At 30.6% G+C, this 24,073-nt stretch overlaps 1 protein-coding gene across 1 annotated transcript in view; it reads right to left on the bottom strand.

Moving 5' to 3' along the window:
- Positions 1 to 16,993, bottom strand: part of LOC111621113 (platelet-activating factor acetylhydrolase IB subunit gamma-like) — a 47,574-nt gene extending 30,581 nt beyond the window's left edge. Inside the window, exon 1 of the mRNA XM_023363180.1 lies at positions 16,780 to 16,993. Within this exon, the coding sequence (XP_023218948.1) occupies positions 16,780 to 16,845 (66 nt within the window). The 5' untranslated portion in view covers positions 16,846 to 16,993. The remainder of the gene's footprint in view (positions 1 to 16,779) is intronic.
- Positions 16,994 to 24,073: the final 7,080 nt, after the last annotated feature.

Genomic DNA, 24,073 nt, shown 5'->3' with positions numbered 1-24,073 from the left:
AAGAAGTCATGAGCACAATAGACACTTTATGGTAGGCATGCTTATGTCCTAACTCAGAACTGTGTTGACAAAACTGCATAAAACTACTGGCAGACTAGGGGTTGCCTCTTTAGAGACAGAAGGATTTTCACTTGCTATTCAAGATCATGTCACTAACAGTAAACACTAAAATCTACAGAAAATACATTCTGAAGGATACATCACTCACAAATGACTCTTGCAGAAAATGCCACATTCTACCAGAAACAATACAATATACAATCTCTGGTTGCTAGCTAGCTCTTAGCACAAACAGACTATTTACATAGGCACAATCAAATAGCAATTATAATACACCATGAGCTTGCACCCAAACTTAGATTACTAAACATCCGGTTATTATAGTACAAATATACTCCATAGCAGTATTAGAAAATGACATCCACAAAATATACTAAGATAGAACCATAATCACAGATAAGACAATTCTTCACAATAAGCCTGACATCACTTTCATTGACAAATGTAATAAGATTTTTCAATTTTTACTGATGGAACAGTTCCTAAAGATCACAAAGTACAGTGTGTGATTGGTTAACAAACAAATCGGATAACGAACACTTTTGCAAAAGATTTTTATGATCGGACAATGAACACTTGTTTGGATAACGAACACTTCACTGAACAAACATAAAAAGAAATGACGAAAATAGCAAATACTGATTAATTTTCCCTTGTCTTCAGACAACAATTTAAAACTTTTTGGAGCGCTAGAGATGTCGACATCGACGCTCAACCTGGAATATATTGATCAGATAGTATTCCTCCAAACTTTGAAACTCTCCCTTGTAATTCCAGCCTTTTAATTTTCTGACAGAAACAATCCTTTTATAGTATTCATGAGACTGTCAAGCAGGCACTTGTTAAGTTTTACATCAAGTTTTATTTTCAAAATGTAAAATAGAAAAGGTACAGAGTGGGCAGATGATGTCTGATGTTGCTGGCAGTATGGCTTGAACAAATGTACAGTAGGGTGCAGTTCAATCTTATCTAAGAAGGATACAGTATAATCAAGAAGACTCAAGCAGCTAAAGGAGTAAGAAAAATCACTTCTTTGAACATTGAAGAGCTCATAATGGAACCTGAAATGGATCTGACAACAGAAGAACACCAAGAACTCTTGAATGAAGAATACCAAGAAACTCAGTGAGATATGTTTTATTATGAAAAAGAGGATTAATGCCAATAGCTGCTATTAATAAAAGATCTTTTGAAGAAGTGGGAGATGTCAGATCAATGGTCTTAAAATGGCATACAAACCAGGTTGAGGTTAATAGGCTTGGGGATCTCTACAATTACAATGCTATTAATTACTTATGAAAATCCTGAAAAAAAGAGAAAAGCAATTGACATTAGATAGATTCTTTAATCCCCACAAACAAAAAAACATAACTAATAAAAATGCAAGACTGCATATATATGTATTTTTATTATTACATATAATGAACATAGTAAGAAAGTGTGTATTTTTTATTTTTGGGGGGTCTCCAGAACGAATTAATCAAATTCCCATAAAAACCTATGGTAAATTGATAATCAGTTAACGAACAACTCAGATAGCAAACAAAGTCATGGAATGGATTATGTTCATTAACGGATTACCCACTGTACTCTGTTTTTTATAGGCAAAATGCATTTTAATTAAGACAAAGCTGTAATTGTACCATAGAAACCTCTTACATGAGAAAAATCTCTCATGTTAAAGGTTTCTATGTTATGGCTTTCTTTTCATTCTCTGAAGATTTCTATTTTGAAAAAGATTCCAGTTTCTTTTGTGTATCATGACCAATGTCAATGATTTTCAGAATGTTATTTGTCTGTTTCAAGTCTATGTCATACAACTTAGGGTCTTTGCAATTGGGAATTGTTTCAAGTTCAAGAAACCTTCATATGAAGGTAAGAATCAGAGATATTTCATCATATAAAATACAAGTAAGGGAAGCCTCCTCTTGTATTAACTTTGTCATTTTGATAAACACTTGCATTACAAATTACAGAAAGCTCATCTCTACTTCTAGTGGAATCATTCTTCAAATAATGAACTGATGCAAAACTAGTGCCACAGCATGTTAAAGCCATCAAGCTTGTGATAAAGATATGTTAATCTAGATTCCATGAAATAATAACTGTTTCCTAATGATATTAACATTTTTATTCCTTTTTTCAGCAAACCTTACAGATATACATGTACAATGTGTGGCGGCTGCATAAAACTTCAAATGCTCAATACTTCAAGTATGTACATCTTTCAAAAAATGTTTTTGATGTACAATCATAATAATTCAGTAAAAAATGTAGGTTCCCATTTAAGGAAATGAAACTGACCCCATTTTCAACAATTGTAGTGCCATTTATGACAAAACCAATAGTCTCATTTTGTAGCTCACTTGATGTCTAACATTTTTGCTTTAAAGATTTTTTCTGTAGATGCATATTTTTCAAATTCTAGTAATTGATTAAAATGGAACCTTATATATCTCAATTTCTTTTACTGGTTCTTTACTTATACAGTTAAAATGAAACATTCTCTATTAATATTTTACCTATAGACGTCGGCTGGCTGAACTGTGGGTTTAAAATGCTCTGCAAAGACAACGATCATCTATTTCTGATCGTTCTCTAAACAAACTTCAGCAAAACATTGGCTCTTACTTACTTCGCTATTACTCCCGTTTTAGGAGTCGTTCGGCCAATCAGGTTATTTTTTGTGACATCAGAAATGGTGCCAGCTATATTCCGAAAGCTTCCAGAAATAAAATCTTAAAGCTATCAAAACCATTGTTCAGCAATTAACCTTTTCCATTTTAATATTTAATTTCGTCGCCAATACGGTTTAAAATATGAACAAATCCATATTTAGAAAATTCGTCTTCGGAATAGATTTTTAAGGAATTATTTCGACATCTTATTACTATCGAAATGAATAATTTTAAATATTTTATTATTAATATTACATTTTTATTAATTTTAATAAAACATATTAATATATCTATAAACAGATTTCTGTAATTATTAAAATTGTCTCGTTTGTTTAACAGTATAATGACTCCGAAATGCATTAATGTTTTATAACCGACACGATACTTGAATTGTAAATAAATGCATCTGATTTAAATTAATTGAAGTTTTACGTCTTCACCCATTTGAATATCGAAATTGAAACATTTAAAACAAATTTAAAGTATTTAATTTTGTCGTTTTTGCTCCAAGCAATTAATTAATGAATAATTTTGTCGATTTGTACTGTTTACAACATTTATCAAAGGAATGATATCTGTTTTTATCTAAACTTTTCTACGAACAAAGCTACCACTCGAACTGAAAAGCCCTCTAAACCTGCTGTCGAGTCTAGAAAATAGGTCTAATAACTTGTTTCTAATCGCTGTCCACATTGTGGCAGGCAAGAAATGCCGTCTCTGCAACGAAATTTTTCTGAACAGCGGTCTACTCGATCTGTAAACCGCTGTCTCTAAATGTTGTCTCTGCAATCGGCTGTATCTGTTGTACATCCAAGTCATCCCTCACTCTCGCATTATTAATATTTGAAGTTTATAAACGTCTTCCCCACAGACATTACAAACTTTTTTTTTACTGTTTGCATGGCATTATATCCTTTCCGAAACTCAAAGCTTAATATGCCAATATACTTTTTATCCAAAAACATTTTAACTTTTTTATTCAAACAAAATGTAAAGTATAAAGTTTATTTAAACTTCTAAACAAAGAATGCAATTTTACATTAGCAATAATGTGTTAAATCAAAATGTCTATTTTAAGTAACAACAGCTGTTAAAAATACCCGAAAACTTTCTTTTTAACTCAATATATAACCTTTATTAACCATGGCACCAAGAAGTATATAGAAGCTATGAATTCAAAGCAGAAGATTGTAATATTGATGATTGAGATGAAAAAGAACTTGTTGTGAAGCATGATAGTAGTACATGTGTGGTGGATCTGGCAGTCACGTGGGCTTCTGCCATCTGGAAGATTTTTGTTTTTGAATTTGTTCGATGGTTTGAATTTTTCTGTTCTGCATTTTATGTTCCTTATAGCTTACCTGAAGATATCTGTTTTTAAACAGTCAAAAATGTTTGTATAAGTAAACCTTGTAATAATGAACTGGCATTGGTGTTTGAGTGAGGTTTTTCATTAAGTATAACCAGTTTTTAGAATGAAGACTATTGTTTTCATGTTTCAATTTACTATTAGAGCTTTTAATTGTTATTTTTACCATAAATTGTGTGTATTTTCTGTTTTAAGTTTATCGAAATGGGTATTGGAAAGTCTGGAAATAGATTAATTCACTTTCCATTATTTCTAATGGAAAAAGTTGATTCAGAATTTGAATAGCCTCCTGGAAGGAATTAAATTTGAAGGCATCACTGTAGTCCAACAAGAAAGATTAAATATCTTCTATGTTATGGATGAGAACCTGTGTGAATAGGATTTATTCAAGCAGCACAGAAATAAATAGGCCAGTGGCAGCACCTATGAATATGAAAATACTGGCACCAGTCAACTGGCCCTACCAACATCTCTTGACCCTGATTTTCCAAGTCCTGATGATCTGTTCACTCCTTGGAGAGAATATGATTATTTTTTACTAATTATATCATTAATAAAATATTTGGCTTGANTAAATACATAGATAAATGATGAAAAAATAAATGTAAATAAAAATTGAAAATAAAATTAAATATGTGGATAAATGATGAAAAATAAGGAAAATTATTGTTGTTTTTAAAGATTTCATGTGTGTCTGAATTTCCATATTTGCAGTTTCTATTTTTAACAAAAGAAAAATGTTTTAAAATGATTTATGATTTAAAAGGGTTCTGAATAACAACACTTTAAAATACTTAGTGTACCCAAAAGTTGAAAATGTTTTTATAAATACTCAGAATCACATCAAGGATGAGGATGTGCAAATTGACAGGCAAACAAGAATTTATTGTATATTTTTTATGTAATTAAATGTAATTTGTGATTAATGGTATCAAAAATTAAGAGAGATATTGAGGCATACCAAAATATTTTGAATTATTCTACTATTTTAACACTAAAATGAAATACCACCAAAAGAGTATGATAACTGTATTATGAATTTAATAAATATCTATGACATTGATGTTATTATTATCAAGAAAGAATCAACAATTTACAAAAAAAAAATAACAGAAAATTTAGATTCTCCTTGTACAAAGTGATCCAAGGAAGACTAATTTCTACCTTTCCTACTGTGAACATAATTTTAAAAATATATTTGTCAATTCTTGTTTCCAACACATTAGCAGAGTGATTGTTCAATGTCCTTAAAAGAATTAAAAATGATATTAGAAATTGAATTAGACAAGAAAAATTATGTAACTTGATAATATTATACATCAAGAATGACATTTCAAACAGGATTAATTACAATGAACTGACTAACAATTTCTCAGCTCAGAAAGCACAAAAAGTGAAGATGTAATAAATTTTGTTTATTCATTCCTATAATGTCTTAAAATTTTTCTTTAAATTTTCATTGTAATTGCAAATTTTTAAAAAAATTGTTGTTTCGTTAATATTTTTTTTTAAATTTATAAAAGTGCTTTTTTTTATGTTGTATTAAATGGCTATGGTTCATAAGTACAGTACATAGTATTCTAATTCTTGTTTAATTAATCTACTTTATTATTTGTTTAATTAATCTACTTTATTAATAAAAGTATTAATTCAATCATATTATTTATGAATTTTTCTTGTAGATTACATTTAATTGTTCATAAATGTCATATATCTAATTCTGTTTTGTTTTTAAAGAAACTTTATCTAAAATTGTCTATTTTTTTCTTTTGTTTGGGCAGTTTTCAATTTAAAAGAATACTGGGAATTTTCCAAACATTTTTCCAAAGAAAAATGTCTGAAGTCAAAATATATAGGGTCTCCTATTCAAATTTGTCTGGGTCCCATAAAGCAATAACACACCACTAATATTTTGGTAATTTGATTTACTTTTTTATAATAATTATATAACAATAACTTTAGAATAATTATAATAATTAAAAGATAGAGATTATTCAGTTTGTTTCAATTTTATTTGTATATTAGTAGGAAAATTTTAAAATATTATATTAATAAATAATATTTACCCAATTATCAATTAATTTAGAATTAATATCTAATTTAACATTAAATCTCAACTGACCTTTGGATTAAGTGTATCAATTTCTCCATTTTCTATTCTCCACAAAACATGTTGAGTTTGATCTTCAGCAATTCCAAAATTTAAGCAATGCATTCCAATAAAAAGTTTCTCCCACATCTACAAGATAAAATAATTTTGTATCATTGAATTTAAAAATAAATATATAATTACAAAATGTTTTAAGTTACACAACAAAGTGGATAATTTAGAATATCTTATATTCATTGTATTATGTTTATTTTTAAAGCAATATAATACATTAAAAGTATTCAATGAATGGTTAAATTCATTCACTAAGTTCATGGATGATCATTTAATGAGCATATCTACAGGAAATGCAACAGTATTATCTAACAACACTTGGCTTAGTGACAGTCAAATCAGAGGAATATACTTGTATAGTAAGTAATAATTGATTTAAACATTTTCAAACACCAACAATCCCTCAACAAATAGTTAGTGTTTAAGTTTAAACCTGAAGAAGAGGTATAAACTACCTTAAAAACATTAGTTTTGTTAGTTTGTGCTGGATATCTGAAAAAGTTGTGTTAATCATTCTTTAAATACATCCAATTGGTAATTTTTTCATTAAGTATTCATCTTATTTAAGTAACAAATTAATATTTAGAATCTAATACTTTATTTTCAAAAATTATAAAATAAAATAATGGTTAAGGATAATACATATAATCTAAAAATACATAATACAGTAAAACCTGTCTAAAACAGACCCTGTATAAAAAGGAAGACTGTCTAAATGAAAAATAAACCTTGGACAAAACATTTACTGTGTAAAATACCATCATAATGTGGAAGCCTGTCCAATATGAGAATGAAATACTTAGCAAACCAAGTGTATAACATAAATCTCAGTAAAGTGGAATTTTTGGAGTAACAGCAATTAAATTCTAAATCAGAATTGCTGATGTAATTTGCAGGATCAAATTATAGCTGACTTCTTAGTGATGAGAGCTATGTTCTATCTTTTTTATCTGTTAAGATTGTATTTGCAATGTTTGGAAAATAGCCATGACAATAAAATACAATTTTGTTTGTTACAACTGCTTTCCAAGAACATAACCCTCTATTAAAATAAAAAATATATAAAAAAGCTGTCAAAATTTAAAATTTAAATTATTTTAAAAATTATAACTANTATTATTATTATTAATTTTCATCGGGAAAACATTTCAAAGTGTTGTTTCAATTCTATTTATTTATTGGAGTGCTTGTGGATACACGATATTTTTTGTTTTTCCGTCTGGTGCATTCACACAAATAAATCAGAAAGTTTTCTGACGCGTGAGCTGGCCATATACAGTTGTACATGTGAGAAGCACGGATTCTTTAAATTTAGCCCACATACTTGCAGAGATTGTTAGAAGTGCGATATTCCCCATTTATATATATATTTTTTTAATCCTTTATAATTTTGATTATTTAATTGCTCCTTCCTCTCTTCCTTGGCATGTTGTGAAATTTCTGATAGTTGGGTAATTAACCGTTTTATTGTAATTTGTCTTTTTAAATTATTTTGAGTTGATATTAAAGTTTGGAAAAGGGAGATCCCTAGATTGGTAAAATAGGTGAATTTCCTTCTACAACTTCGGTTGTTGTTCGGGATACAGTTAAGGTTTTAACAAAGTTTGAGCGAATACATAATTAGCAAAAGATAGTTGAAATAAAGTGATTAAACAAAAATTATTACAAATATCGTAAATAACAAATGCATATATAGAGAGATTTTTTGGAGGGGGGAAATGGTCTTCACAATTTGAAATCAATCGAACACACAGTAAAATGCTCATATACACGCACGCCATCTATCACAGGATAAATGTACTATGCCAGAAACCTTCGTGGGAGTGTATTAAAAAACTTTCCAAAGTTTCATGGCAATCGTACTATGCCAGAAATCTTCACGGGAGTATATTAAACAACTTTCCAAAGTTTCTTGATAAAAAGCACTGAGTTCAGCATTAACACGATTTTTCTTATATCGCAAGTAATTTTTGCCACAGTTTTTGTAGCTTCAGTAACATGAAAAGCTTTATTTATCTATTTCTATACATAATGGAAACTGCAAAAAACTCTTTTTTCATGTTACTGAAGCTACAAAAACTGTAGCAAAAATTACTTGCAATATAAGAAAAATCGTATTAACGCTGAACTCAGTGCTTTTTATCAAGAAGCTATACAATTTTGGCGTGAGTTTTATTTATTTATCTATTTCTATACATAATGGAAACTGCGAAAAACTCTTTTTTCATGTTACTGAAGCTACAAAAACTGTGGCAAAAATTACTTGCGATATAAGAAAAATCGTATTAACGCTGAACTCAGTGCTTTTTTTTGGCGTGAGTTTTATTTATTTATCTATTTCTATAACTTCCCAAAGTTTCATGACAATCGGATAAATGGTGTGGTAATGCATGAAGGGCAGACACACACACACACACATTCATTTTTATATATATGTAGATGACACAAAGTTAACTTTATAAATTTCTATTGCTTCTAACCGTATAAAGCTAACTTTGCATCATCATGTATAAATTTTAAGAGGAAATGGTATTCATCATTATCCAAACAACATCAGGGTGAAGTCAACAATGTACTGTATCTTGAACCTGTTACCTGTATGAGTTGCAAGAAGGATATAGTACATCACAAACATTTTCGAACCAAACCAATTAAAGGATCAAATCAAAGGATAAAGTACATTATGAACGAAAAATTTGTGATGTACTTTATCCTCCTTGCAACTCACAGCAGTAACAGGTTCAAGGTACGTTGTTGGAAATGGTATTGACGAGGGCCTGGCAGGCAGGCTCTGCTCGATGAAATAGTTGTTGGTTGATGTGCAGGACAATACATGTGCAGCTTTAAGTTTATATTTATAATATCCAAATTGGTGGTTCAAATTATATTCCTTCAAAAACTATTATAAATTCACATTTGTTCCAAAGGATGTTCTGTCAAGTAACCATTCCATTGCACCCAAAGAAGAGCTAAGGAGTTAGAAAATGTTTGTGCACAGATCATTTTTTTTGTTTATGCATACCAGAAATTGGTTCTGGGTTTATTATTTAAAAAATACTGTTTTTTGTAATAAAAAAAGCACTTAACTTCTTTATCCAACTGTAAAGTCAACCATGACATAACACTGAAGAATTTGTTCAGGGCAGATAATCAAAAATTTGGTGACTTGTGTGGACATACAAAATATTTGAGAACAATGATAATACACACTTTAAATACCAGAACAAATTAAATGCAGCATTAAGAATACACCTAAATGCAAAACATATCATTAAAGCAATTAATACATATGTTGTCCCTGTACTCATTTATTCTGAGTTATTTATTGGACACACCCAAATCTTTAGCAACTCTGAAGGAAAATAACAAAAACACTTACCCAACACTACCACCACCACCCAAAATCATCCATAGAAAGACTTAACTCTTACTTGGAACGATCGTCATGGCCTAACTAATGTAGTTAACTTCCACTACAGACAAATACTGACACTGGGAGTTTTTCCACAAAAAACATCAAGATTACATAAAGCTATAACTCTGGTAGACAGTAACAATACACCATTAACTTACAGACTGAGCACATGGACACAACTCAATATAAATAGCATAAATAGTCATTAAGAAGTCATGAGCACAATAGACACTTTATGGTAGGCATGCTTATGTCCTAACTCAGAACTGTGTTGACAAAACTGCATAAAACTACTGGCAGACTAGGGGTTGCCTCTTTAGAGACAGAAGGATTTTCACTTGCTATTCAAGATCATGTCACTAACAGTAAACACTAAAATCTACAGAAAATACATTCTGAAGGATACATCACTCACAAATGACTCTTGCAGAAAATGCCACATTCTACCAGAAACAATACAATATACAATCTCTGGTTGCTAGCTAGCTCTTAGCACAAACAGACTATTTACATAGGCACAATCAAATAGCAATTATAATACACCATGAGCTTGCACCCAAACTTAGATTACTAAACATCCGGTTATTATAGTACAAATATACTCCATAGCAGTATTAGAAAATGACATCCACAAAATATACTAAGATAGAACCATAATCACAGATAAGACAATTCTTCACAATAAGCCTGACATCACTTTCATTGACAAATGTAATAAGATTTTTCAATTTTTACTGATGGAACAGTTCCTAAAGATCACAAAGTACAGTGTGTGATTGGTTAACAAACAAATCGGATAACGAACACTTTTGCAAAAGATTTTTATGATCGGACAATGAACACATGTTTGGATAACGAACACTTCACTGAACAAACATAAAAAGAAATGACGAAAATAGCAAATACTGATTAATTTTCCCTTGTCTTCAGACAACAATTTAAAACTTTTTGGAGCGCTAGAGATGTCGACATCGACGCTCAACCTGGAATATATTGATCAGATAGTATTCCTCCAAACTTTGAAACTCTCCCTTGTAATTCCAGCCTTTTAATTTTCTGACAGAAACAATCCTTTTATAGTATTCATGAGACTGTCAAGCAGGCACTTGTTAAGTTTTACATCAAGTTTTATTTTCAAAATGTAAAATAGAAAAGGTACAGAGTGGGCAGATGATGTCTGATGTTGCTGGCAGTATGGCTTGAACAAATGTACAGTAGGGTGCAGTTCAATCTTATCTAAGAAGGATACAGTATAATCAAGAAGACTCAAGCAGCTAAAGGAGTAAGAAAAATCACTTCTTTGAACATTGAAGAGCTCATAATGGAACCTGAAATGGATCTGACAACAGAAGAACACCAAGAACTCTTGAATGAAGAATACCAAGAAACTCAGTGAGATATGTTTTATTATGAAAAAGAGGATTAATGCCAATAGCTGCTATTAATAAAAGATCTTTTGAAGAAGTGGGAGATGTCAGATCAATGGTCTTAAAATGGCATACAAACCAGGTTGAGGTTAATAGGCTTGGGGATCTCTACAATTACAATGCTATTAATTACTTATGAAAATCCTGAAAAAAAGAGAAAAGCAATTGACATTAGATAGATTCTTTAATCCCCACAAACAAAAAAACATAACTAATAAAAATGCAAGACTGCATATATATGTATTTTTATTATTACATATAATGAACATAGTAAGAAAGTGTGTATTTTTTATTTTTGGGGGGTCTCCAGAACGAATTAATCAAATTCCCATAAAAACCTATGGTAAATTGATAATCAGTTAACGAACAACTCAGATAGCGAACAAAGTCATGGAATGGATTATGTTCATTAACGGATTACCCACTGTACTCTGTTTTTTATAGGCAAAATGCATTTTAATTAAGACAAAGCTGTAATTGTACCATAGAAACCTCTTACATGAGAAAAATCTCTCATGTTAAAGGTTTCTATGTTATGGCTTTCTTTTCATTCTCTGAAGATTTCTATTTTGAAAAAGATTCCAGTTTCTTTTGTGTATCATGACCAATGTCAATGATTTTCAGAATGTTATTTGTCTGTTTCAAGTCTATGTCATACAACTTAGGGTCTTTGCAATTGGGAATTGTTTCAAGTTCAAGAAACCTTCATATGAAGGTAAGAATCAGAGATATTTCATCATATAAAATACAAGTAAGGGAAGCCTCCTCTTGTATTAACTTTGTCATTTTGATAAACACTTGCATTACAAATTACAGAAAGCTCATCTCTACTTCTAGTGGAATCATTCTTCAAATAATGAACTGATGCAAAACTAGTGCCACAGCATGTTAAAGCCATCAAGCTTGTGATAAAGATATGTTAATCTAGATTCCATGAAATAATAACTGTTTCCTAATGATATTAACATTTTTATTCCTTTTTTCAGCAAACCTTACAGATATACATGTACAATGTGTGGCGGCTGCATAAAACTTCAAATGCTCAATACTTCAAGTATGTACATCTTTCAAAAAATGTTTTTGATGTACAATCATAATAATTCAGTAAAAAATGTAGGTTCCCATTTAAGGAAATGAAACTGACCCCATTTTCAACAATTGTAGTGCCATTTATGACAAAACCAATAGTCTCATTTTGTAGCTCACTTGATGTCTAACATTTTTGCTTTAAAGATTTTTTCTGTAGATGCATATTTTTCAAATTCTAGTAATTGATTAAAATGGAACCTTATATATCTCAATTTCTTTTACTGGTTCTTTACTTATACAGTTAAAATGAAACATTCTCTATTAATATTTTACCTATAGACGTCGGCTGGCTGAACTGTGGGTTTAAAATGCTCTGCAAAGACAATGATCATCTATTTCTGATCGTTCTCTAAACAAACTTCGGCAAAACATTGGCTCTTACTTACTTCGCTATTACTCCCGTTTTAGGAGTCGTTCGGCCAATCAGGTTATTTGTTTGTGACATCAGAAATGGTCGCCAGCTATATTCCGAAAGCTTCCAGAAATAAAATCTTAAAGCTATCAAAACCATTGTTCAGCAATTAACCTTTTCCATTTTAATATTTAATTTCGTCGCCAATACGGTTTAAAATATGAACAAANGATAATTAGCTTACTCTCTTCTTTTGTTGAGAGAAAAGGGGGTAAAGGGGAATTTTCTGGACTACACAACTAAGCCTTAGGATTGTTCTAAGAATGTAAACAGATTCACTGAAAATCTGCATCAAATGTTTTCTTTTCTAAGAAAAGAAGAATCTAGAAGATTCTGTATTGACGTCACATTGTTATTTAATATTAATAATGTGACTTGTGAGTATAACAGTTCCAGTTTCTTTTGTTCGGTATCGGTGACATTAAGAAATGGCAAAATTGTCCTCATCTAAACTGAACGAACACCTTAGCAAATAAGTTTAAAGATGAAGGCATGTGCACAGACAGAAAAGTTCTTCACTGTTCCATTTGCGATTATGTGATTTCGGTTGATGTGAAACACCAAGAAATGAAAATCAGGCAACAAATGAGTTTGGATAAGCATAGAGAAGGCAAACAGAAAAAGAGGAATTTCAAGCAGATATTTATAGGGGCCTCATTTCAAAGAGAAGAATCTCAGAAGGCTAATAATATGTTTTATGCAGATTTAACACTGCTCTTCTGCAGGCAAATATACTCTTATATTAGGTAAACAATCCAGCCTTTACATCATTTCTCCAGAAATATACAGGAAAGCTTGTCCCTGACGAGAGCACTCAGAAAAAATGTGTGAAACCAATTTATGATCAAACAATATCTAAAATCCTGGACATTGTCAGAGACAATCCTGTAGTGCTTATACTGGGAGAAAGAACAGATTTCACAAAACGGTACATGCGAAATGTTCTCATTGCACCACTGATCAGATGCTATGTACAACCAATGTTGTTCAAAATGTACCAACTTGAAAATACGAACTCAACAACAGTGTCCCAAGCTTTCAATGATGTTTGCATCAAGTTGTAGCCAAATGGTGTCCAGTACAAAAAGGTTTGATTTTTCGTTACAGATCAAGCATCTTTCATGTCAGCATTCTCAAACTTGAAGTGCATGTACAACTTAAAGCATGTGACTTGTAATACAGAAGTGGACAGAAAGCTGACCATTTAATATGAGAAACTTTTATCATACTTTCGTCAGTCTAGCGACATTTGTTTGTAATTTAACGCCTATATGATAAAAGTTTCTCATAGCATTGTGACCATGCCCTACAGCGAGTATGTGAATGTATTCATGTAGAATATAGCAAGGCCAATGACTTCATTTCAAAAATGAAAATGGTTCTCAAGTGCCCTAGTCAGGAGCGCTTGTATCAAGATGTAACTGGGCTGCCATTACCAGTGGTCACCCATTAAGGGTCTTGGATAAACAGTTGGTATTCTACTGCAAGAACGTTGAGAAAATTAATGCATTTATCAACAAACTCCTGGCAATTATGCAAAGTGTCTAAAATTGATTGCTGATCCAGTAGTGACCACAGAGCTCTATTCTGTGCATTCGCACATGTTATTGGTGGATAAAATCAATGAGCTGGAAAGATGTGGAACTGAAATGCAGGATCAATGGAATGTTGTAAGTCAGGCACTTGATGTACTGGATGGTTTTGCCCTGGACAAACTCAGATATAATTTACTGAAAAATCTTGATTTGAAAAATATTTTGGATTGCACTGAACTAGAATTCTGAGTAAAAACGAAACATGCCCCCTTAGCCTCAGTTGACATAGAAAAATCTTTTTCCTTATATAAAGACATTCTATCCTCCAAACGAGAAAACTTCCTTTTAAAAACATTGAAATGGTTACTGTTGTAAATTACAATGTTTGTCTTTATGTGTAAATTGCAATAAACAACTACGTAGTTTGTAAATATAATACTTCTTGTTGGTTTTTGTCTTAATAGAGAATTTAAAAGCACCCAAACTAGTATCTAAAATGGGGGGAAAAGCACCCAAAAATCTGAACCATACTAATAATTTAACAAATAACAATAAAATATTATGTTAAACTTACTCATCAACACTATTGCCAAATGCTGTAAAACTGACAATAAGCCAATACTAAATGCACCATGAGCTACATATAGAAAAATTAAAACAACCTCTAAAGTATTACACAAACTGTAAAATCAAACAATGAACAATATGATCTATAGCACAACAGTAAAGTCTAAAATATTAAAAAATGGTATTTTATAACAGAATTGTGAATAATAACCACCAAAACATAACATATTATATGGAGTCTATATATCAATATTTAATCTAACTTAAATATTTGCTTAAACTTAAAAATATTTCCATGTTTTTCACATTTTTTGACAATTTTTTCATCTTTTCATACTTGCTAACAGTACTATTCTTTCCCTACCAACTGTAACTTATTAGTAATTGGTTATAAAAAAAATGATTGTCTGAAATTGTCCTGCCCTAATTATTTCAGATAATCAATGACACTATTGCAGGAGTCAAACTGCAATGCCAAAATCACCACTTGACAATATCTTTATTAAAGTGGCAATAAAAATATAATACTAGCAATAAAAAGTAACCTGCTTATTTCGATGTTCAGCATGAAACTGAAACACAAAGCACACTTAGAAAAAACAGCAGAATGATGAGCTCCCGTGTGATGGAAATCCCAAGCACCATACACAAGTGATGTCATGACACTATGCAGCAAGTTCAGACAGGAAAGCAGGAAGTGACATTGAAACCAAAGGTAGTTTTCACAAAATGCTGTCCAGCAATTCCAGATTGGGACTTTTTTTATAAACTGACAGAAACTTTAGGAAATTTTTTGGGGGTGACATTTTTTTCACTTTGATCTCTTCAGTAGACTAAAAGCATAAAAAACTAAAAACGTGAAATACTGTTTAACAGTGCTTTCTTTAGTAGGAGACAATCAATAGAATTCTCTAATAAAATCATTTATGTTCTGTATACTGTTTTGATTTTTAAAAAATTAATTTTACTTGTATAAAATAATTTATATAATTATTTTATAGTAAAAATCAAGATATTATTTTATTTCTTTAGTTTTCTTTGGAGTGCTGCAGTTTACATTGCTTATCACACTAGATAAAACCAGTATGTTCTGCTTTAATACCATTCTTGTTTTTATAAACAAAAAGGGTATTTCATTTATGATTCCACATTGTTATGTTTTGTTTCCTCTAAATTTTAATTGAAAAAACAAATTTCTACAGTATGATCTTTTGGAAAATAAGTATAAAACTTACAATGAATACATGCTGTGATATACTTTGAAAAAAAATGTGAGGGAAGTGTTTATTTTTGCTTCACAATATATATTGCAAATTTTAATGCTTTTTCTTTTGCTACACAAACTTCATGTATATAAAATTGTTATTTTTCTATAAAATTTTGTAGTCTATTATGAATTTTTCTTTTATATAAATGTTCAAAGTAAGCACATACACAATCTAAAATTGCATTGAAATAAACTTTAATTTTTTGAATTCATTTTCATCTGCTATTGCAGTATCTGTCAAACATGCTATAATATTCTCTTTTTCATCTATTTGTGATGTACTTGGCATGTTAATATTACAAACTTCTGACTATTAATGATATGTTTGTCTCATACTTTTACTTTCAAATAGAGAGAATTACACATACACAACACGGTACGTTGTGTATGTGTAATTCACAGAACAAAACGGCTACATCAAAAGGATTCTGATGTAGCCGTTTTGTTCTGCGTTATATACCTGAAGGTGTCTGTTATAAATGGACAAAAACATCAGTAAATATTTCTTAGAGTTCATATTTAAATATATATAATCACGTGTACTTAAATTAATTATAACTCAGTTTATTTATAAGAAATTGTAAAATTTATTTTTAAATTGAAAATAAAATAATGGAGACTGTTAAGGATCAAATCAATTTATTTAAGTTAGATAAGAATTATCAACTTCTCATTTATAAATTGGTTTTTATCAGTTTGATACTCAATATAATAAAAATTATTAGGGATTTCAGTTAAATGTAAAAAAAGTTTTAGGATTAATTGAATGTTGAAAGCAAAAAGTTTTCTTTCTCACCAAAGACATCCACCAATCATCTCCATATTGGTCTTTCATTAAAGTTGGAGTGGCTGCTGGATTCATTTTTAATGTTTTTAAATCTATATTTTTAAAAACTAAGTATTGCAACTCGAAGAATTACATAAAAATAGTTTTTTCCATGAATTAACTTGGACTTTTCCCCTTTTATAGTCGAACTATACTAATAATTACAAAATCACCGCAAGCACCGGTTAGCGCTCCCTAGCGAGTAATTATATTTTTCGTGGTTTTAAAACTTTTATTTGTGTAAATTAAAACTTAATTTGAAGTTATTTTTAAAATATTTTTACAATAGTAATGTAATTTTTACTCTTTCATTTTCATCTCTTTTTGCCCCATGAGTATTAAAAAAATTTTTTTACCCATGCCCATCATGGTTTGATCAGCAGCTTACAATGGAGACTGCCGGATGATGAGGGAAGCTTAACATATCCGGAATATTCCATAGCCCAAAAAATTTCCAACTGCTTAGATTCGATCCTGATCCTCAGAACGAAGGTCTTAATCTCTCCGTCCATGCGGCCGCCGAACAATGAAATAATTATACGATGAAACTTTCGAATACGACTCTTTCGGGAGACTATCCCGCAATACGATCGGTTTGTTCCGGATTTTTATGCCATATTGCAAATGTAATTTGATACCCTTTGAAAAGATTACCTCTCATGGTATGATAATGCAAAACACGACCTTTTGAACGATATATGCTATAAACGCGATTTAATGTATGTGATGACTTACATTTTTCTTCAGAAAATAAGCACGAGAGTGAAAATCAAACACAGATCAGAAACTACTACAGCGATTTATTTCAAATTTTACAATAACATAGTATTGGACTCGGTCTATTATTAGCATACAAAAAATTTAGCAACGAGTAGCGTAACATTCCCGATTGTTATGAAATTTTATTTTTAAAATATAAAAGTTATCTATCGATCATAGTAAATAAATAAAATTGTCTGTGGCACCATCTGTTATGAGATTTTGTTATAAATAGTTTGCCATTTTATAATAATTAAACATATAAAAGACTTAATTTTGAAATGAGTCCTATAAAAAATTAGAAATGCCAACAACGAGTAAAATCTTCATTAATTTCTACCCCACTCGAGATATGATACGTGACCACTACCTCCACCTCCTCCTCCTCCTCCTCGACCTTTCGCAACCAAAATTTAATAATATCAATGTCCTTTGTGCACAAGTTACCAGCGAAATTTCGTTTCTTAATCTTTACCCCTTCTGAGATATTAAACGAATCAAACGCCAACACATACATACACGTCTAGGGAATTTTTATTTTTTTATTTTTTGGGGAGTTCAGTAGGTCTGAAAACACAGAGATTTACAAAACACTCGGAGAGTCAAATATGCATTATTCCAATATTTTCCCTTCTTTTGTATATATATCAGCCGGAAAAGTAAAAGTGGACAAAATAACCGGTCATACTTATGAACGAGAAATGTTTGTAAGGAATGTGACCTCTTACACTAATCCAGACTGCACAACGACGATTCATGTCAGCTATCAGATGATTAATGAGGTCGGAAGACGGTAATCCCCACTCTTGCGTGTGAATACGTTGGAGCTCTTCGGTAGTGTTTGGAAAGGTTTGGCGCTTATGCAGAAGGCAAAGGCTTTACTGTCTTTTCCTTCTGCATAATTTTAATTTGCACTTGGTCAGCTCCATCTAAAGCATTCAGAAGAACTAAGATCGAAATTTAAAGAAAAAAATGTTGTCAGGAATTTTTTGACATCTGAATTATATATATTTAATATATAATGGGAAATTGTAAAATCATTTAAAGTACAAGAGATTTTAACAAACTGAAAATTATACAATATATTTAAAATATACAAGAACTGCCAATTAAGAAAGTTTTCGAGTTTACTAAAAGAATAATTTGTGGACTAACTTATCTAAATTAAAAGTGTGTACAGAGCTTAACATGCGCATCTTTTAAAATATTTATGTTAATCTTGCTTATTCCAAAACGACAGAATAAATAACTAAATTCGCGACTCGATTATAACCATTTAACAGAAAATTCCAAAATGTAAATCGTGCTATTATGTTTGACTAAAGAAAATTATAAAAAGCAAATATGAACACTATTACAAAAATCCAACCTGTCTTAAAGCTAGATTGCTATAGAAATCAAATTCTTCATATGAAATGGCAGTGAATAAATGAGAAATTTATTACAATATCACAGCATAAGGATACATAATTGAAAAACAGTTTCATCACAAATGATGCATATTAATAAGTTGTGAAATCATAAATGACATTGATCAGTTTACATTAATTGCCAGATTGATTTTGCCATTTCCGGTTTATATAACATTTGTAAAGAAGCAGTTCTTTAATGATGTATTTTGTTCTGTAGGCTAATACTGTAATAATTTTTTTCTTCACTACTGTTTCATGTAAGGAATTTGATTATTATTGCACGCCAGTTTTAAGGGACGCAACGAAGTTTATATTACTGCGATTTAGACAAGAATTTTTTTATCAAGTTGTTTTAAATTATAAAATATAGCCAAGTATATAATTCTAAAATTTTTTTATCAGTTTTTACATTTTGTTGAAGAGGTGTGAATTACTAGTGTAGTTTCGACTAAAAAGATTTTAACAATTTTGTGTAAGTACAATTATTTTAAGTACGTATCAATTGCAATAAGACAAAATATTTATCGCATATGCAGATTTCGAAAATTAAATGACAAGAAAAATAAAAGAGGAATATTTTAAAGGAGGTTTATATATAAACATGAGTAAAACAAAATATTTATGCATAGGAGGGGCTAAAACAGACATGGAACTGGAAGAAGGAGAAAAGATTGAGGGATGTGAACATTACAATTATCTTGGAGCACAAATTTAAGATGGAAGAGATACATTAGAAATTAATACAAGATTAGCACAAGGTAGGAGAGCAGTTAAAAGATTAAATGGAATATGGTGGAGTGAAAAAAATAACTAGATCAAGAAAAAAAAAATAATATATAATGCTATTGTTAGAAACATTCTGTTATACGGGGCGGAGGCATGGAGAATGACTGAAGAGGGAAAGAGAAAAGTAACAACGGTTGAAATGGATGCATTGAGAAGATCGTGCATAATCTCAAAAAGAGAAATAATTACTAATGAGAGAATCAAAGACCTAATGGGATTGAAGGAGACGGTTTTGGAAGAAATAAAGAGGAAACAACTTATTTAGTTTGGACATGTGAAAAGAATGAGTGACAAGAGACTCCCAAAAATGTCAATAGAATACAATGCACAAAAAAGGAAAAAGAGAGGAAGACCCAGACAAAGACGGAGTAAAGTTAGCATGTAGTGAAAAGGGGATTAATGAGAAATGGTGTACGGTAGAGAGAGATGGAGAGGGTTCCTGGAGATCGGAAGGCGACGTCAGACACCATAAACCGAATATAGATAGATATTAAGTAGTGTTATAGTTTTCAATTGCTAGAGATTAAGAAAATATAGAATAAAAATATGATCAAGAGAAAATTAAGATTTCACATATTTTAAAAATTTTATTTATTTTAAAATATACAGTTAATACAATTACCAGTTATACTCGCAATTATAGCATATGCTAGTGGTTAAAAATATAAACATATTCGTTAATTTTATTTAAATGGCTGTTTTGTGTATGATGAGAGACATTCTGTATGTTCTGAATACGGAGTGTCTCAAAGATTGTAATTCTCGATGTACTTAATACAGTAATATGCAAGGTTGAATCTTGTTCTCTAATTCAAAAATATCATAAAAAATTTACAATATGAAAACTTAAATTTTTTGAATCAAAGGAATTCAGTAAGTTAGGCCAAATAGGCTACTAGCACCTTGTTTTTGAAAGAATCTTTAAGCATTTGTAACAAATTTTTCATTCCATTGCATTTTTTTATATACTGTATGAAGAAAAATTTGTCAATTTTTATTATTTAAACAATAAATTGCAACTTGTTAACGATAGTTTTTTTAATACATTAAAATTTCAATAAGGTAAGTGCCCAAGCAATGGACACCAATGATGAATAATATAAAAACTTAAATGACGAACATGTGGTATATACAGTGTGTCCCATTTTAATCAGTCGCAAAATATCTCGAAAAAAATTTATCCAAAGAAAAAATATTCTAGACTGAAAACGTTCTGCATCAAGGGAGATACAAGATAGCACTATCGGTTTCATCATAAATGGCGTTACTATCGGTGAAAGTGGGGTCAATTTCACTTTCTTAATTAACTGAAAACTTCCAATTTTTATTGGATATTATAATTCTGCATCAAAAAGAAACAAATTTTTTCGAAAGGTGCAATTAACAGAAGTTATGAACATTTAAAGGTTTTATGCAGATATTTGTGAAGTTCATTGAAAAAAAAAGAAAAGAAGAGAAAGAAAAACGTTTAAAAAGTCATTAGGAAATTATTATTATTTGGCGGAATGATTATTTTTGTTCAAATAATGAACTGATACAAAACATCTGCAGCATGTTAAATCTGTCAGGCTTGTGATAAAAACAATATAATGATATTGATGTCACCAAATAATAATAGTCTCATAAAGATCATCCTCCCCCTTTTTTTTAATGAACTTCGCAGATTCAAAGCATCCACAGTGTGGCGACTGTTCGTAAGAGTAAAATTGGTTGTTGCCCAATCGACTATTGGTTAATTCGAAGCGGCCAAGGTCCTGTGGAAAGGGCGAAAAATAGGAAAGATCGGCGGTGGAGACCGTCGTGAATGAGCACACACTTTAAAACGGAAAGGCAATTTCTCTCTCTTGACTTTTTCCCTCTCTTCTTTTGATTTGTTGTCATTCTCCCCTGCTATTTTGATGACCAAATTTGGTAAGGTTATGCAGAGAGTGGTTAGTCCAATTCCCGATTTTTGTGATACTCCTTTGATGAGTAGTTTTTATCGAAATGTGTCACCCACGAAGGAAATGTTATCGGTAGGAAAATAATGCGAAGTTCCTCTGTTGAATTTGTTAAAATAAATTACTTCTCCCTTTGAGTTTTTTGATGCAAATTAAATAAGACTAAGATCGTCGAAATTTCAAAAACTAGCCCTGGTTCTCACAATCATATACAAAAAAATATGGCGTAATTATTATAATTGCACTGGTAGTTGATCGCAGGTTCGTGCCTGACCAATAGGCTGGCTACATGGAGTTTTTCGGGTTTTATTTACGTCACCTAAATAGAGGATCAGTTTCTCATAGAAAGTCATTTTGGGAGTCATTCCTACTTGGCAGATCGCCCATGTGTTGAGTTGCCATATCCTATCAAACCAAACCAGGGAGATGTAAAACGAGTAAACGTTAAACTATACGCTATTACTAATAATAGAATATATGCATATTTTATGGTCAAATTGCCAATATTCAGTATCATTTCTGATAAATTTTTTCCGGTTTAGTTATACAAAGCTTTATAACGTTTTATTATGTTAACTTAAAATATAGTGTGTGCTACAACTAAAGAAAATTTGGATGGTCCTAATAGTACAAAAATAAAATCTGGAGAATATGATTCAGTTTAATCAAGTTGAGCTCGTTCTTATTACATGTAGGCCTATATTTATTATTAACAAACAAAAGTAGCCCGATCTCTCTTGACATTCCTTTATGAGATTCCCAGCAAAAGTGCTAAAGAAATGGTATAACAAGTAATTATNAAATACTAACACTGACACTGACACACACATTTAATTTTAGTTTTGTTTTGGTTGCTATGCCTTGACTCTGGTCCGGCATAGTACACAGCCACCGGTCTGAACCGAGTATAACCCACTAAACCCAACACATAATAATAATACTAGTCCGGGTTCTCATATATATTAATATGTTGAATTTAATAATAATTAATGGCTATAAAATATAAATGAAATATGTAGAGGTAAGTTAAAATTGCTAATATTTTTCATTTAATGAAAAAGTTTTAAAGTATGAGTCGTTCCCGAAAATTTTCTGACCACATTACTGGATTGTAATATTTTATTATAAAAAATGAAGATAATTGCCGTTTGATAAATGCATTACTCAAAAATTGACTGCATAATTGTTTTTTATTCTGCCTTTACTTATAGTAATTTAGTTGAGCGCATAAAATACACTTTAAATAAGAAAATAAAATAATAAAATCTGAAGCTAACAATAAAACAGTGACGTTGGCAACAAGTTTTTTAATTGTTAATATTATGGACATTAACGTTATTAATTTCCTCGTGCGTTCATGTTTGTTACACTTAGTGTCATAATACCACCATATCTAAAAATAAATATGAAGAAAATTTCATTTAATAAGCTAAGAATTAAATTTACAGAGCTCGTTTTCCGTAAACAGAAAGTGACGTCACAATTTTTAATCTCTTGTTTCATAAGCTTAAACGTGAGAAATGATAATAACGTGATAAAATAATATGTTACACATAAAAAAATTAAACTAAAATTTCGAAAAATCGAACCTACATCATAAGACTATAGTGTTTTGTTTCTTGTTCACTGGGCTATCGCCACTCTTGGATGTGAAACTTTCAAAAGCTTATAAACTAAACATTAAATTTTCAGAGGCCCAATTTTTGGAGACGCTCGAAAACTGGGTCCTATTACAGTATTTGGATGAGGAGCCGTTTGTGTTTAAGGCTACATGTTCATCAAGTTTCGTTCGAATTGGAGACCCAAACATTTGGCTCTCTCCTTGTCGGGGGCGGATCTACATAGAGACTAATAGGGCTTAAGCCCTGGGCTCCCAATTATCGAGGGCCCACAAAAATATCATAAATTTTTAATACTTTTTCATTAACAATGAGCACTTATCGTATAGTAAAAAATAGTTAACAGATTAGGTTAGGTTAGGTTTGGTAAAAATAGTAAAAGTGGGCCCCATTAGACTTCAATAAGATCTAGGCCCGATAAACTTAGATCCGCTCCTGCTTCTTGTAAATGACAGTTCAACGTGTCACTTTTGTTTTCCAGACGCCAAACTGATTATGCTACCGGACTTGCATTAATTAATAAGTAAAAAGTAAGTATAAAAATATAAAAGGTTACGAATAAATTGACAACAGTTGTTTGTATAGATACTTGCAATGTTTTATCTGTTATTATCATCATCATCACTGTGATATGTAACAATCATTATCAATGTATTGATATCATTGTCCAAAAATTAAGATGTCTATTTTTAAATTAAAAACGTCATTTTACATTACAATCAAATTGATTATTATATAATTATTACGT

Source organism: Centruroides sculpturatus, unplaced genomic scaffold (assembly GCF_000671375.1).
Source record: "Centruroides sculpturatus isolate CEXI.00-Female unplaced genomic scaffold, Cexi_2.0 scaffold284, whole genome shotgun sequence".
NCBI lineage: Eukaryota > Metazoa > Arthropoda > Arachnida > Scorpiones > Buthidae > Centruroides > Centruroides sculpturatus.
Note: the sequence above shows the minus strand (reverse complement) of the source record. Positions and strands in the feature narration are given on the sequence as shown.